Source organism: Diabrotica virgifera, chromosome 1 (genome assembly GCF_917563875.1).
Source record: "Diabrotica virgifera virgifera chromosome 1, PGI_DIABVI_V3a".
Lineage (NCBI taxonomy): Eukaryota > Metazoa > Arthropoda > Insecta > Coleoptera > Chrysomelidae > Diabrotica > Diabrotica virgifera.
The window spans coordinates 215,689,600-215,706,357 of NC_065443.1; the positions used below are offsets into that span (position 1 = coordinate 215,689,600).

Genomic DNA, 16,758 nt, shown 5'->3' on the forward strand with positions numbered 1-16,758 from the left:
CTATTTTAGCATAATTTTTAGATTCTCCAATACTTTCTATGCAAATAATATACTTTTCATTCGTAAAGATAAAGTCATTAGTTTTCGAGATATTTGAAGTTAAAAATGAAAAGGCACACTTATTTTGATTAATGTATTATGCTCCTTCGTTTTTAGCTTCAAATATCTCGAAAACTAATGGCTTTATCATTACGAATGAAGAGTATGTTTTTTACATAGAGAGTATTGAAGAATCAAAAAATTGCACTAAAATAGCAATTCCGCCAGTAGCGTAGAATTTGGGAATGGTCAACCATTCACGTTCCCCCGTTGTACGCCTCTGGTAGTAGCCAGAAACGTCTGTTTAACATAATTTAGTAGATTGTTCAATACCAGCACCACTTACCAAATTTCGTGTTGTATTAATATAGGTAATATATGCCTGTCAGGAAATATTCAAAAATAAATAAAATAAAAGTTTAACTTTGACACCCTTTATTTAGGTTATTATCAACTTTTGTACTAAGGTAAGTTAGCTTAAATCGACCTATTTTAACCTAAAGAATCTAAGGTTAAGCTAGGCCCATTCTTTACCAAACACCCTGTATATGTATTCACAGGGTATTTTGTAGATGGAGTTTGTGGATGTTTCTTGTGTGTTGTTAGTTTTGGACAAGATTGATCTCAGAGTGTTGACTGTTTTGAACGTTGTTGTGATGTTGTACTTGTTTCTTACCCTTACCAATTCTTCTGCTAATCCCTTATTTTATTGTTGTCTTCTTTGATTAGCTTCTTGTGTGTCTATCTGGTGTGCTTGTGCTGTCTTGTTCTTTCTTTTCTTCAATACTGTGTAATGGACCGTGTTAGTGTGACGTCAAAACGCCAAAAAGGTTTCCAAACAAAACAAAGATCTGTCAATTGATTATACACGTGGTTTGTGTAATCATTTGTAATTTTATTTTGTTTTAAAAACCATCTGTGTTTGATTAATTGGAATAATGGTAAAAAATAGTTAATTAAAATTAATGAAATTTTGAACTGTTTTAAAGATATTTTATACAATAGGTTTGTTCTAACGGTTTGAAACCATCAGCGAATAGTGGACCAGCACGAGTAGAGGGGATAGCACTGGTGACTGTATTATGTTCTCTCACTGACCAACTGTTTCTGACGGTTTCTGACTAGTTTGACTGTTTGCTAGAACAAACCTAATATACGTCGGTCGTACTGGTGCGGCAGCGGTCTTTCAAAGAGAATATTACTGACGTACATCTACGACATTCGGCTAAGTCTGATAAGTATAATACAGCAGTATATGTACGGCATCATTCCAATTGCAAAAGATGTAAAACTTATACGGCAGCCGTCCCAAGCTATAGGGCTTTTCATCGATTGTCATTTGTTTCGAGCTTCTGTCATATTTCATATAATCCGTGTATAATATTAATATATACGGATTATATGACATATGACACAAGCTCGAAACAAATGACTGTTAATGAAAATCCCTATTGCATACAAAGTGGTACATGTACGGCACCCGTGTATAAAAGTAATATTTGAATACCGTACCAGTACGTCAATCGGCTTGAATGGGTTAGTAAGAGTCAGCTATTGTTACATTTCCACAATATAGGTGGGCATACGTAAACGTCTTAATTCACGACATTTTTGTTGAAAATTTTCTTGAAATTTTTATTTATTACTCCAGCTCGATTGCGATTATAGTTGAAAGTTCACTGAATATTCCTGTAGAGAAAGAGAGTAAAACGATAGCATTTTACCTAGTAGAGAGTGCAACGCTTTCTGAATTTCTTAAAATGTATATTAATACTAGTAACAGTTATTTATTATTAAATTTAGGCAGCTACATGGAATGGAACGTCGATCAATCAGAGAAACCCATCAGCGAGCCGGTGACTACATACGGACCCTATTCCTGTAAAAGCATTCCCAAAATGTTGAGTCGAAAACTCGGCGACGACAATCTGTTGGTATTCTCCGGAGGTCTGCCCAGATCCTATAGCGACAAATTCACCGTCTCTGTAGCTCACGGGGAGAAACACATTGCCTTCGATTTTACCAGTAAAGTGAGTAGTTTTCAGTTGGATTGAAGTTATGTCTTAGCTTTGTAACTGCTTTGCTTTTGAACTAACAAAATATGTTTTCACGGTGAGATGTAAAAAGCATTGTTTGACACTTTTTGAATCACATTTTTGGCTTGGTGTCATTTTGTTTATTACTTACTAAGCTTATCAACAGCCTATAGAGACTTTTAGAGCCTATAGAGGTTGTCTTAAACTTATTATTATCTAATGAGTACAACGAAACATGTTATAATGTTACCGGAGCATATACTTTTAAATAGAAATTGAAGTGCATTTAACTTTAAGCGAACGGCTCCACGGGCGAGAAATTGACGCTAGCAGTAGCCGTAAAACGAACTGAAGGTTCCACGGAACGGAATAGGAATAGCCGAACTGAAGGTTCCACGGAACGGAATAGGAATAGCCGAACTGAACCGACTACGCACAAGTCCTGTAGTCGGTGCAGTTCGGCTATTCCTATTCCTTTCCTCGGAACCTTAAGTTCGTTTTACGGCTACTGCTAGCGTCAATTTTTCGCCCGTGGAGCCGTTCGCTTAGATGCACACATACACGTATTTGGGGTCCACACCTAAAACACGGAGTGAAAATTAATTTTAAAATTAAAGAGAAAACAGAAAAAAAGAAAAACAGACAATACGTCTATTATCAAGATGTCTGAGAACATAAATTTGAGCGATATTTCTATTATACTACAGTGGAACCCCGATAACCCGGAAGTCCGGATAACCCGGACCGATTTTCATCAGACAAACATTTCAACAATAAAAATGTATGTAATATAAGATTTGAGAGATAATGGGTATTTGTGTAATTTGAACTATACGATAGTAAAAAATGACTCATGGGACACGGTGGCAGAGCGATGTTCATTGTCTCGGATTATCGGAAACAACAGGCACCTGTTATTCCTTTATTTATTTCAAACTGTCAACGTTGTTTAAAAAAGACGAAAAGACTATTTAATAAATTATTTTTTTAACAATGGTCTTAGTCTCCACTGTTCTTAAATAACATAACATCGTTCCGATTGTGACCCTATTGTGTGTAGTACAATTGTTACCATATTCTCCGGCTAACCCGGATTTTCGATAATCCGGATCGGCCGTGGTCCCGATTAATCCGAGTTATCGAGGTTCCACTGTATATGTATAATCAATTAAACATAGTTGTCAGTCAAGATAAAGGATGTATTAAATGAAAGCCCCCTAATTTGTCGATACATTTGAGCTTATTTTCCAATGTTACTGATAAGAAGATATAATCCGAAAAAAAACTTTGGTCACTAAAATATAAAAATTGACCGAACTAGATTTGAACTTAAATTGAGGATGATTGATTTGAATTGAGGATAACATCGTGAGGATAACATTGGAGATTCGCAGTTTGGGTTTCGTAATGCTCTTGGCACAAAAGAAGCCTTTTTTAGTCTGCAGGTACTCATCCAGCGCTGCATATACAGTATGTCCCTGTAAGTTGTATCCATATGGAAAACTTTTTTATTGTTAATTTTACGAAAAAAAGTTATTCTTTATAAAAATCTCTGCATAGTCCAAAACCTAAGACTTAACCATCAAATATCAAATTTTTTGAATGTTATACGAGGTATGTCAAAAAGTTTGAATTTCACTCAAGAGTAAAGTAGCTTTATTTTTCGTAATATTGGAAATTGCTATTATGAAAAGTTGTTTGGAATTAAAAACTATATTCTAATATGCAATTACATCCTTCTAATTGAAAAATTTTTTTTGAGAAATTATGGATAACTATCATTATTTTTTCAGCTATTTCAATTCTGATAACTCTTTTATTATTAATTTTACGAAAAAAAGTGATTCCCAATAAAAAGTTCTGGATGGTCTAAAACCTAAAATACAACCATCTTATATCAAATTTTATCAATTTTATACGAGGTATGTCAAAAAAGATAAATTTAGATCAAAATTAAAGTACCTTTATAGTTCAGAATATTTCAATTAGGAGGAGTAATTACATACTGAAACATAGTTTTTAATTCTAAATAACTTTTTATAATAACAATTTTCGATATTGTGAAAAATAAACGTATTTTACTCTTGAGCGAAATTCATATTTTTTGACATACCTCGTATAAAATTGATAAAATTTGACAAAAGATGGTTGTATTTTAGATTTTAGACCATGCAGAACTTTTTATTAGGAATCACTTTTTTTCGTAAAATTAATAATAAAAGAGTTATCTGAATTAAAATAACTGAAAATAATGTTAGTTATCCATAATTTTTCAAAAAAAAATTTTTTCAATTAGAAGGGTGTAATTGCATACTAGAATACAGTTTTTAATTCTAAACAACTTTTCATAATAGCAATTTTCAATATTGTGAAAAATAAAGCTACTTTACTCTTGAGTGAAATTCAAACTTTTTGGCATACCTCGTATAATATTCAAAAAAATTAATATTTGATGGTTAAATCTTAGGTTTTGGATCATGCAGAGATTTTTATAGAGAATAACTTTTTTTCGTAAAATTAATAATAAAAAAGTTTTTCATATGGATACAACTTACAGGGACATACTGTATATGAACAAAGACGTGTATAATACATATGCTTTATAGACTACGCAAAAGCATTCGATAGTGTAGAGCACGACAAGATAATTGAAGTACTTACTCCATAAGATCGGAATCGACTACAGAGACATTCGAACAATAGCGAGTCTCTATTGGGGTCAAACAGCTAAAGTGAAAGCAGGATCTACATTGACCAATAAAATTGAGATCAAGAAAGGTATACGGCAGGGCTGTATCTTGTCTCCTATTCTCCTTAATATATACTCGAAAGAAAAAGACAGCACTAAAGGAAAGCACAGCAAGCATAAAGAGGGAGAAATAATTAATAACATACCTACGGATGCTGATGACACTGTGATTCTAGCGAGTAGCATGGAGAAGCTGAGTTGTTTGATGAGTAAGATATAAAGAACAAGTGCACAATACGGGCTCAAACTAAACATCACAAAAATCCAAATGGATGCTATTAGTAAGTAAAACCCAACAGCGAGCAAAACAACTGATATTAATTAGACAATCAAAGAATTGAACACGTGGATTCGTACTCTTACTTAGGAACATCAGTTAATTTAAGTTGGGATCAAGCGAAGGAGATACTTATAAGAATAGAAAAAGCAAGAGCGTCGGTCACTAACATGAAGCAAATTTTCACCTCTAACAGCCTCACCCTACGACTCAAAATCCGACTTCTCAAATGTTATGTTTTTCCAGTTTTGTTATATGGAGTGGAGGCGTGGACAATGACCGTAACATTTAGAGATGGTACAGAATAGCATTTTACGGTAATAGGTTGGAAGTGAACCTATTCCAAACAAATACATATTCCAGAAACCTAATGCGAGTTTCTGATTCCGACGTGAAAAGACGATATATCGATCGTCCTAGCTTGTTCCTAGTTGTGCCACTATTGTCTTGCGATGCATCAAATTCAAACGATCAAACTAGTGGGTACCTATAATTTTGTATTTTTAATCTAGAGGATGTATTTAATTTGATTTTTAAATATATTTCTTACCATGTTTTTCCTACAATTCGTAAATCTATATACAACTATTAAAACAAATTTTTCTTACATGTAATTATGGCTTTTTAATTTACCTAACGTCGAGGTTTATTCAGAATTCGTTTATGCAAATGGAAAATGAAGACACTAAGTTATTACAGAAGATAGGATCGATTAGGATTATAGTCATATAAATAAAAACATAATGCGAAAGAGTCAAAATTTTAACAGTTTTAAATGACTACAATACCCGCCATAAATTAGAAATCTGTTACAGCTGTATGGACCTGAAATTCTTTTGAACCCATCACATTAAACAGATGTGAGATGTTGGAATCGAAACAGACGCCGCCGATGCGTTTCTCTATGGTACCTATTCCGAGAGGTCAGTTCAAGTTTAATTTCAAATCTCTTGCCCAGTCGTTCCGGAAAGTGTACTCGACTAGTATTCGGCCGGTGCTGGAATTGAAACCGATGCCGTCAAAGTTTTGTCACTTGTAATACGTGGAATAGTCTATTGAAACATATTCCGACGTACCCGCTCCAGTTCCATCATGCCATCCCTAATCGAAACGAACGTCACCGATGCGTTCCCTACTTACCCTACGGTGGCTCTTTCGACGTCTAAATGGCTGTGCTAAAACCTATTCCGAGCGAGAATCCAGTTCGAGTTTATTGTAAATTGCGGATTGCGGTCGATGCGGCGCCGTTGGAATCGAAACCGATGCCGTCGACTTTTTGTCACTGGTGCGTGGAATAGACGATTGGAACCTATTCCGAGGTACCTGCTCCAGTTCCATCATGCCATCTCTAGTAACATTGGTGAAAAAAATAAGGGCCTTCAAAATGTGGACTTATCGACGTATATTACGGATATCCTGGACCGAGCACGTGACCAACGAGGAGGTACTACGTCGAATAGGTAAGGAGAGAGAGGTAGGAATAACCTATAAAGAAAAGAAAGTTGGAATACTTCGGTTACTTTATGAGACACAGTAAATATGGAACATTTATAAAACTTGCATCAGACCTGTTATGACCTATGGTATTGAATCAAGAGAAGACACCAATTAAACCAAAAGCAGCCTACGAACAGCCGAAATGAAGACACTATAAGAGCAATAGCAAGGAAGACCAGAAGGGATAGAATACGAAACAATATCATCAGGGAACAATGTGGCGTGCAAGAAGTAAGATGGGGTAGGCAAAGACGAAGAGAATGAAAAAAAAATGTATAAACATTCTCAATTTCTTTGCAACACGAAAATGCAGCAGCTGCATAATACTATGGTCAAATCTAAGAGTGCAGAAAGAGTCTATACCGGTTTCGGGGGTTGTTTCCCCCTCATCAGTAGTCCCATATCCTCTTCTCTCAGATTCTTCCACGTACCACACTTTGGGCCTTTCCGAATTGCAAAGAAAGAAATGTCACGGATGAACTAGGGCCATCTATCGAAAAACAAAGTTATCAATCGAAGTAGCACAGAAAACGACACTAAATATCGTCTCCATACCACCAGATTGACAACAGGTGGAATACTTTCTTTGGTTACGCCTCCTGAGAGTTTCAAAATTTATAAATCATACAGGATGCCGAGGAAATTAAGATTAGAGAATTTTAAATAATTCACAACTCATCTGCTCAGCGTGGTAAAAGCTCCAACAAGAAAGATTCCTTAATACTCAAACAAAAGAGTAAATGAATTAAAAATGTATAAACATTCTCAATTTCTTTGCAACACGAAAATGCAGCAGCTGCATAATCCTATGGTCAAATCTGAGAGTGCAGGAAGAGTCTATACCGGTTTCGGGGGTTGTTTCCCCTACGAAGAGAATGGTTTAGTCATGTAGAAAGAATGGAGGAGCACAGACTATCAAGAATTGCACTAAAAGGAAAACCAGCTGCAAGCGTCCACCGGGGAGACCACCAAAAAGATGGAGAGATAGTTGGCAGTCTACCTCTCAAAAAATACTTCAACGTCGGAATTAACAGATCGACAGATCTACAATAACTATAAGATGAAGAAGAAGTAAATCTAGAGTACTACAGTTAATTTGTCCATGGGAAAATAGACAAACAGAAGGGGTCCAGGGAGGAGAAAATAAAAGGGATGATCTCCAGGGAGGATTTATAGCCTCGTGGCTATAACACTTGCGGCAATGGTTCGGATTGTCATCTGCCGAACTATTCAGATCTGCCGTAAACAAAGTCAGAATAGCTATGTTAATTGCCAACGTTCGGAACCGACAAAGCACATAAAGAAGAAGATTTGAACTTTTTTGCTTTATTATCCAACTCCTGAGCCCTGATTCTAAATCAAATTTCGACACTAAACAAGTCGCTTTCAATATGGCGACGTCGAAATGCGACTGTGCGAGCCTTGTGGATTTTCGTTGAACTAACGAAATGACGTCACAAAATAGCGACTATCGAAATTAATAGCGACTCCAAAAAAGTGGTCGCTATTATAATTTCGATGTCGAAATTATTTGACACGGAGATGAATGAATGGCCAAAAGCGAGTTTAGGTTTAGTTTAGATGTGTTTTGTTTATTTCTTGCAAGGAAAACTAAAGCAAAAGGTATTAATATGGCTGGGTTTAATTGAAATTTGCTTGTTTTGAGGAATTAGATAGAATAGTATTAAATTAGAAATATAATAATTGGGAATGTCCACAACATGAATCATCAACTCAATGAAAGATGTAAGGTAATAATCTGGGAAAATTAGTAAAAAACAAGGAAAATTAATTACCAGCTATTTTATTGCTGGACATGCTGAAATCAAATCTTAAAGGCTGTATGACACTATGCATTTTCTTGTGTCATTTCTATTATCGTTTCTGATATCAGAAGTTGTATACATTTTCTTGTATCGTTTCTTTTGTGCCCTGTATGACACTATGCAAGTTCTTGTATCGAAAATTGTATGAAATTTTGTTTGTCACCCTGTGTCACGTCTACAGCTGATTTTAAGGATTTTATAAACTTTTAAAAACATAACATTTTAATGTTAACCAGAATTTTTACGTTGACTGTTGATTATTTGTGTTTTTATTTTGTTTTGATATTTGTGGTAAAATATTTGCATTAGAATTATCTGCAGTTTGATCCACATTAGGAACTATATGTATTGTATTTTCTTCTATTAAAAAATTATGCAACATGAAACCCAAAGTTATAGTTTGAACTTTACTATTATAGGAGCTAAATATATGGTTATTAGTAGAACAGTAATCCATACCAAACGAAAATTCGGTTTTTCCAAACAAAATCTTTAATTTTCAAATAAAATTTGAGAGAATTATTTATAAATAATTAAATAATTTGGTGACAGTGACATAAATCTTTTTTGTTATGAGTGTCGTGAAGATATGAAAATTTGTATGTACAAAGAGGACCGGAATTAAAAGGTATCTAATGGTTCAAAGATTAAAATCCTGTTGTTTATAACTCTGTCGCAAATGCCGGTCAAATTTGACCGGTTATACCTGGAATCTCTCCTCTCAATTCAATTTTTTTTTTCTTCGAAAAGGGCACAGAAGCCGTGCCGTGCCCTTTTCAACAGCGTTAACTTAATTTAATTTAATCTAATATTTTCTGAGGGGTTCTATTTGTTTATAAGCCAAAAAATTGTTTCTTTATAACATTCCTGAGACCGCTCAAATGGTCCAATTTCAATCCTGTAAGGTACGTTGAATAGGTATAGTGCTTTTTTATACGAAAATCATAGTTATTCTGGTGTATCATAATCTTTCTGGTTATTATTTCGACCGAAATTTTTTAATTAACATTTTAATTATTGCTAAACTATTGAATGGAAACTATGGAATAAATTAATTTTCTCTAAAATGGACGATTTTAGAAAAAGATCCCGAAACAGGTCGATTTTTATTTTTAAATTAAATTTTTTTGGCATATATTTCAAACTAGTGACTCCGTCCATCCGAGCGTGATGACGTAATCGATTATTTTTTTAAATAGGACTAGGGGTTCGTGTTGTAGCTCATTTACAAGGGCGTTCAATTCTCTATTCAGTATTATAAACATTAATATCATTATTTATACAGGGGGGCCAAAAGAATTTTTGAATTAAATTAATTGACGCAAGAAGAATGCATGTAATTTATTTAACTCAAAATACATTCTATTGCTGTCAGAAAATGGGAAAAAATGTTTATTTTGCAAATGAACATTGCTTTTAGCTTAAATTAAATGTTCAAACTGCCAATAGGTAGGGGGAGGCTGTTTGTAATTTAATTTAAGCGAAAAGAAATGTTTATTTGTGAAATAAACCTTTTTTCTATTTTCTGACAGCAGTACAATGTATTTTGAGTTAAATAAATTACATACATTCTTCTTTTTGCGCCAATTAATTTAATTCAAAAATTATTTTTTGGCAACCCTGTATAAATACCTAATGATATTAATGTTTATATTACTGAATAGAGAATTGAACGCCGTTTCAAATGACCTACCACACGACCCCTATTCCCATTAACAAAATTATCGATTACGTCATCACGCTCAGATGGATGACGTCACTAGTATGAAATATATGCCAAAAAATTGTAATTTAAAAATAAAAATCGACCTCTTTCGGGATTTTGCTCCAAAATCGTCCGTTTTAAAGAAATGAATTTATTCCATAATTTAGCCCCTCTGTAAAATCTACTGTAATAAATCTTTCATGTCATCAAATATTTAATTATTGAAAAATAATTAGGTACTTCCCTAAAATTTTAATTGAAAATTGCAGATTTTTTGGGAAAACTCGGATTTTCTGAGTAAAATTTTTGTTGAAGGAAATCGGAAAAAAATAACTTTGTGCAGAACTAAATTACGGTGAATTTTTATATCAGTGTTTTTGGCTCAAAGGAAAAATCTTAGGAGTTACAGAGCACTAATTGAAAAAAAAAAGAAGATTTAGGAGTGGTAATTTGTTTATAAATAAAATAACACACTTTCTGCGGACTTGTCATACCCCATATTACTAATATATGCAATCTTAAGATTCGATTTTAGCAATAAAATAGCTGGTAAATATTTTTTCCCAAAAATGGCATTTTTTCAATAATTTTCCCAGACTATCAACAAATTCCAATAAACCGGAGCGCCAACCCAAATTCTGAGCAGTGTCAACATGATAAGGTTAATGTCCCCAGTTGTAACTAATATCGAAATGAATAAGAATCGCTATACTCTGCGGCTGTCATGGCGGTGTCGAAATGAAATTGCGACTGTCGAAATGAATTAGAATCAGGCCCCAGACAGAGAAGGGGCACGCGAGAAATTACGCACAAGTATCTTGTGCGTATTTGGAGTTATTTAACATAATTAAGCATTTTTTAATATAATGAAAAATATAGTTGTGACCGAATTTGAACGCTTCCAAAATAACAACAATTCATTTAATGTCTCAACATTAATAAGAATTGCGAAAAAAATAACATGTACATAGCCAAAATATTTCAAATGAATTTTGTTATTTTAAAATTGAACAGCATTATTAATGAACTTTCTTTTGTACTAATGTAAATTGAACCCTAAATTAATATATCATACTATTTCATTACCATCTTACCATTAAAGCTGCTTTAGTTTGTTGCAAAATTTAAAATTGTTTACATCTCTTTTTTATTTCGGGCAGATCGGAATTCAAAAGTCCGAAAATGATAGTGAGAGTGATGCTGAACAGGTCGGAAATAAGGTACTTAGATGACGGCACAGTGGTTGAATTTTGCATGGTGTTTTTTGATTCAAGAATTAGCAAATATATTAGTTATTGACTTTTAATATATCACTGGCATACCTACGAGGTAGCTATTACATAATTCAACAGAGCTTCCAATAAATCGAACATAAAATTTAAAGTACGAAAAAATAGTGATATAATTTAACTAATGAATGTTGCTATTTCTTCTTTGTTATTTTCTTTTAAACTGTCAAAAATATTCAGTTCAGTATTATGGTATCGTTATGTACGATTTTTATTTGTTTTAATAAGTGTTTCAAACAAATTTATATTACTTACCTGACATCTATTTAAACTAGATGCAGTGTGCTTTTTTGTTAATAATTTATTGCATGTTAAATTTTAAGGGTTTTGTGATACTAATATTGTTAATGCTATTATTTTTTTATATATAAAATATGCATGTATCGGTATCTAACTCTTCCTACATTACTGGAAGTTGATTTTTATGTTTTATTAATGTTTGTAACAAAATAATGTAAATTAGTAAAATATTAGGTGTGTATAATGTCAATTTATATGTTACTATCGCTAAATTTAACAACTCTACTAGTTTTATTTCTTTTTATTTCACAATTTAATGTTTTGCATCTTTTGCGTTATTTTGCCGGTTTTAGCGCGCTCATCACTGTATATTTGCTTATACTTTACTTTGTATTAAATGAACAAAAAGTTTCAAGGAGTAGTTTCTAGGGATTTGATGGAGCTATCAAGTTAAATAGGATGTGCAGATTAGTGCAGTCACTGAAGGTGAATATGAGCTATTACCTCCGATTTCGTTGAACCTCCATCGATTTGCACGAAAATTGGTGAGTGGTTAGAGGATATCTCAAGGAACAAAGGTGACATGGTGCCAACTTGCGCTTTTACCCTGGGGGTGGATGCCGCCCCTCCTCGGGGGTGAAAATTATTTTATAAAAAATAACCCCACAATTCGATAGAGCGACAAATTATAAGCAAAATTTGTTATATAAAGTTATTAAAATAAATCAAAACTTTTTGAGTTATTAAAGATCAAAGATTTTAATTTTTCGTGAGAAAAATGCATGTTTTTAACCGATTTTTCATAAATAACTCAAAAACTATAAGTTTTTACAAAAAAGTTATTATTGTCAAAATTGAGGCTAATAAAAAATCAAATAAATTTCTTACTAGAAAAACCTTTCAATGTTAACTGAAAGTGAGTTATAGGTAATTGAATGTATATTTCTTTCGTCGAGTACCCAAATCTAAGTATTCAAGCTTAAATACCGGGAAAATGATGCATTTTATAACATAAACTTATTAAACATTTGTCAAAGCTCATTGAAATATCTATCAAATAAGTGCTCGAACAAGTTGATACCATTAAAGTTTATGCACCAAAAATGTTTCAAAATGTATCTTTTAAAAAATTTTCTAAAAAATCTTATTTTTTTTGTAAATAACTCCGTTAAATTTTAAAGTAGCAGGTTCATCTAATAACTGGTTAAAATTTTATTCCAAGAGCTATTAAAAAACGTCAAAATAGTCATTTGTACCTCTTACTTTTTTAAAAATAAAAGGTTAAATGGCCCCGGTTACATGGTTCTCGCAGCAAAATTGAAATTTTAAACGTTTCTATCTCGGTTATTTTTTACTCTACGAAAATAGTAAAATGGGTAAAGTATTTGTTACAGAAAAAACTAAAATTTAGTTATTTATCATTTTTACGTATATTGAGTATTTTTGGAGTTATTATCAAAAGAAAATGAAAAGTACGATAATTCTAAAAATTCTGATTTTTTTAAATTATACCTTTTTTTTCAAAAATATGCATTCTAAACCGGTCAAAGTTGTTGAAATAATTAACTATGATAACATAAAGAAATTCTTGTGAGGATTACTACAAATTTTAATTTTTGCGGAAATGGCGTATGTTTAGTTTTCAACTTTTTCCTAAAAGAATCGAAAGGGTTCTCTTATTTTCATCATAACTTGCTTAATTTTGATGCTATTAACTTCTACTGAAGCTCATTTGATAGGTATTCCGAAGTACTTTGACAAATGCTTAACAAGTATATTCTATAAAATGCATCGTTTTCCCGTTATGTAAGCTTGAATACTTAGATTTGAGTACTCGTCGAAAAAAATATACATTCAATTACCCATAACTCACTTTAAAATAACATTAGTTTAGTTCTTTAAGTAGGGAGTGTATTAAATTTTTTATTATCCTTAATTTTGGTAATAATAGCTTTTTTACAAAAGCTTATAGTTTTTGAGTAATACGTGAAAAACAGCTTTAAAACATGCATTTTTTTAAGAAAAAATAAAATCTTTGATATTTAATAACTCAAAAAGTATTGATTTATGTTAATAACTTTATATAACAAATTTTGCTTAGAAGTTGCCCCTCTATCGATTTCTGGTATTATTTTTAATAAAAAAATTTCACCCCCGAGAAGGGGTGGCAACCATCCGCAGGGTAAAAGCGCAAGTTAACATCATGTCACCTTTGTTCCTTGAAGTATCTTCTAACTACTTACCAATTTTCATGAAAATCGATGAAGGTTCAACGAAATCGGAGGTGAAAACCTTCAGTGACTCACTAGATGGTCAAATGCGTAAAAAATTTAAGATATTAAGATAAAATGCAATACATGCCATGAGAAATTAGATGGAAGAAAGGCATCATTACCGTAAAGATAGAACCAGATAGATGACCAGAACGAGTTGAGTGGGGTTGTAAAATATCAATGAAATAAAGGCAAATTGTATAAGGTCTTATTCTATTGAATGGTGGGCAGCTAAAAATAAAAGAGCATAATAAAATTCAAATGTAAAATCTATATAAATGTGGAAAATCTAAATATGGCATCTTCTGAAATCATACGAGTCACTCTTCTCTCTGGTACTTGCCATAAAACCTTAGTACCAAACCATGCATTTTTAATAGGCTCTACTAAGGAGTCATATGCTCTTCATAAAAGGCATCAACTTTCTTATGGGAAGTTTAAGGATTTCTTCAGGCGCTATGTTTGTTTTGTTAACATGTAACTATTTACAAACAACATACTATATGGCAATTTCTTCTTCCATTTGACCTCTCCTCCTGTGCCCTGTCAATATTCTTTATGATTTTCTTTATGTGCGTTTTATTTATTATCTTTAGTGGTAGTTATCCACCATTTCAGGTGAAAATATGTATATTTTAACGTTTTGATTCGAAATCGTTAATTATTTTTAAAATAATAAATAATATAAAATGCCACAAGAAAATAAGCTTGCATCTCTATTTATTATTATGACTTTTTGAATTTCATTTATAACATCTCCAGTGACGTTTAAAATGGTTCTGGGTTTTCATATATTTTTCTAGAGCCATGTTTTACCACCTAGTTCTCTTGACCTGAGATCCTTGCAGTTTTTTTTGTTATTTTTTATTTGGTAAGTGGACTTTTTGTCATCAATATCGCCGACTGTCTATAAAGGTATTTATTATTGTGAACTTGTAGCCTTAACTAATAATTTCATCGGTGCAGGTTATCAGTGCAAATACTCCTGTCAAGAATACCGTAGAGTATTCTCCCATAATGTAGCATTCTTGCAATGTATTTCTTCACTTAAAATAATTTATCTCCGTGTGTTTTAAAATAAGTAGAATCATAGTTTGTCAACAAAAGTAATAGGCCTGGATCCCGCGTACCAAAAAAAGTTGATTAATAGCAAGCTGAAAATTTGTTAATAGCTTAACGGTGTCTAATCGGACAAACTTTGTTGTACGGGAACGCTGGAAACGTTTTAATTGTGGAACAGTTTAAAAATTTGGAACGTCAGATTACGAAAACGTCCCATGTATTTTGTCGGACAGAACATCCAATTGATTTGTTACCCTTTCATTAAACTCTCATGCAAAAATCAGACTGCTATTACTAACCAACATGATCCCTGTCATTTGACATGTTCTTCGTGTTCCACGCATTAAAATGCCCAGTTGGTGATAAACACCAGTCTGATTTTTGCATGAGAGTTTAATGAAATGGTAACAAATCAATTGGAATTTCTGTCCGACAAAATACATGGAACGTTTTCGTAGTCTGACGTTCCAAATTTTTAACCTGTTCCACAATTAAAACTTCCCCTGTTCCCATACATCAAAGTTTGTCCGACTAGACACCGTTAAGCTATTAACAAATTTTGAATTTGCTATTAATCAACTTTTTTTTGGTACGCGGGATCCAGGTCTATAAGTAATACCTTCTTGTTAAGCCTTGATAGTTTTGATTTCTTCCACTAACTCATTTTTCTTGCTAAATTCACAATATCACATAAAGTATAATATTACGCTACATAGTTTTTATTTTTAATTATTGGCACATTAATGGTTCTATTAACAATATTTTGTTTCGATTTCTGAAATAAAGCATGTTATGTCAGTGTCCAGTAGATATACACATCAACTCATCCAAAATTAACTTAACCGACGTCTCCATTTTGTTTTAGGTTATTGATTTTATTCTCATCGAATCTAAGGGACACGACGAATCGGCAGCTAACAACGGCAGTGTAGAAAATAACACAGCTAAGGGAGAACCAGAGACATTGATAGTTTTGGCCGAAGAAGAAATAGTAGCTATCGATTTAAAGGATGACGGTTGGCGAATGATGGATTTGCCGTATTTGGCATCTCTACACGCCTCAGCTGTCACTTGCAGCCAATATGTTTCAGGTAAAAGATAACTAGGTAATCTTATACAGTGCGGTGGAATAAGTGTTGCCCCCCCCCTGTTAACTTGTTTATTTTAAGAATATAAGCAAAACTCTCGGGCAGGTCGATTTTTAAACTAATCATAGTATATCATAGCATCAACGTTTTGAACTTTACGCGATCCCTCTTCAGGTGACAGGCATAACTTTGATTTTTTTAAATGGTAAAGTACATCATGTGACAACTCATTTAACAGCTTTTAAAATACTGATTTCAAAAAGGTATAATACTTTAATCCTTTTTGAGATCGCAGGCCCAAAATTTCGGTCGAACTTTTTTTAAACGCATTATTTTTTTTCGAATTCTGAGAAAACTAATAAGTATTTTTGAAAAATTTAAACGCAGAATGAAAGATTAGATTATTACCTAGGGCTGACAGTCCCTTAGAATAAACAAAAAGTTTCTTTTGAATGATATATTTGAAATTAAAAATCACACTAAATTTTCTCTTTTTTCCACCACTGTGACTTATTAAAATAAACATCTAGGAGTTCTCAGGAACTTTGGATCATCGAGAATACTGTAATATTTCATTATGGGTTTAAATTTTTCAAAAATATTTATTAGTTTTTTCAGGATTCGAAAAAAATAATTGCATTTAGAAAGAATTCGACCGAAATTTTGCGCCTACGCTC

General features: G+C 32.7%; 1 protein-coding gene across 3 annotated transcripts in view; it reads left to right on the forward strand.

The window, feature by feature from the left end:
* LOC114326415 (lethal(2) giant larvae protein) overlaps nt 1–16,758 on the forward strand; it is a 223,022-nt gene that overhangs the window by 152,327 nt on the left and 53,937 nt on the right. For all 3 annotated transcript variants that reach the window (XM_028274780.2, XM_050647172.1, XM_050647176.1), the window contains exons 6-7: nt 1,843–2,069; nt 15,859–16,084. In XM_028274780.2, coding sequence (XP_028130581.1) covers nt 1,843–2,069; nt 15,859–16,084 — 453 coding nt within the window. The remainder of the gene's footprint in view (nt 1–1,842; nt 2,070–15,858; nt 16,085–16,758) is intronic.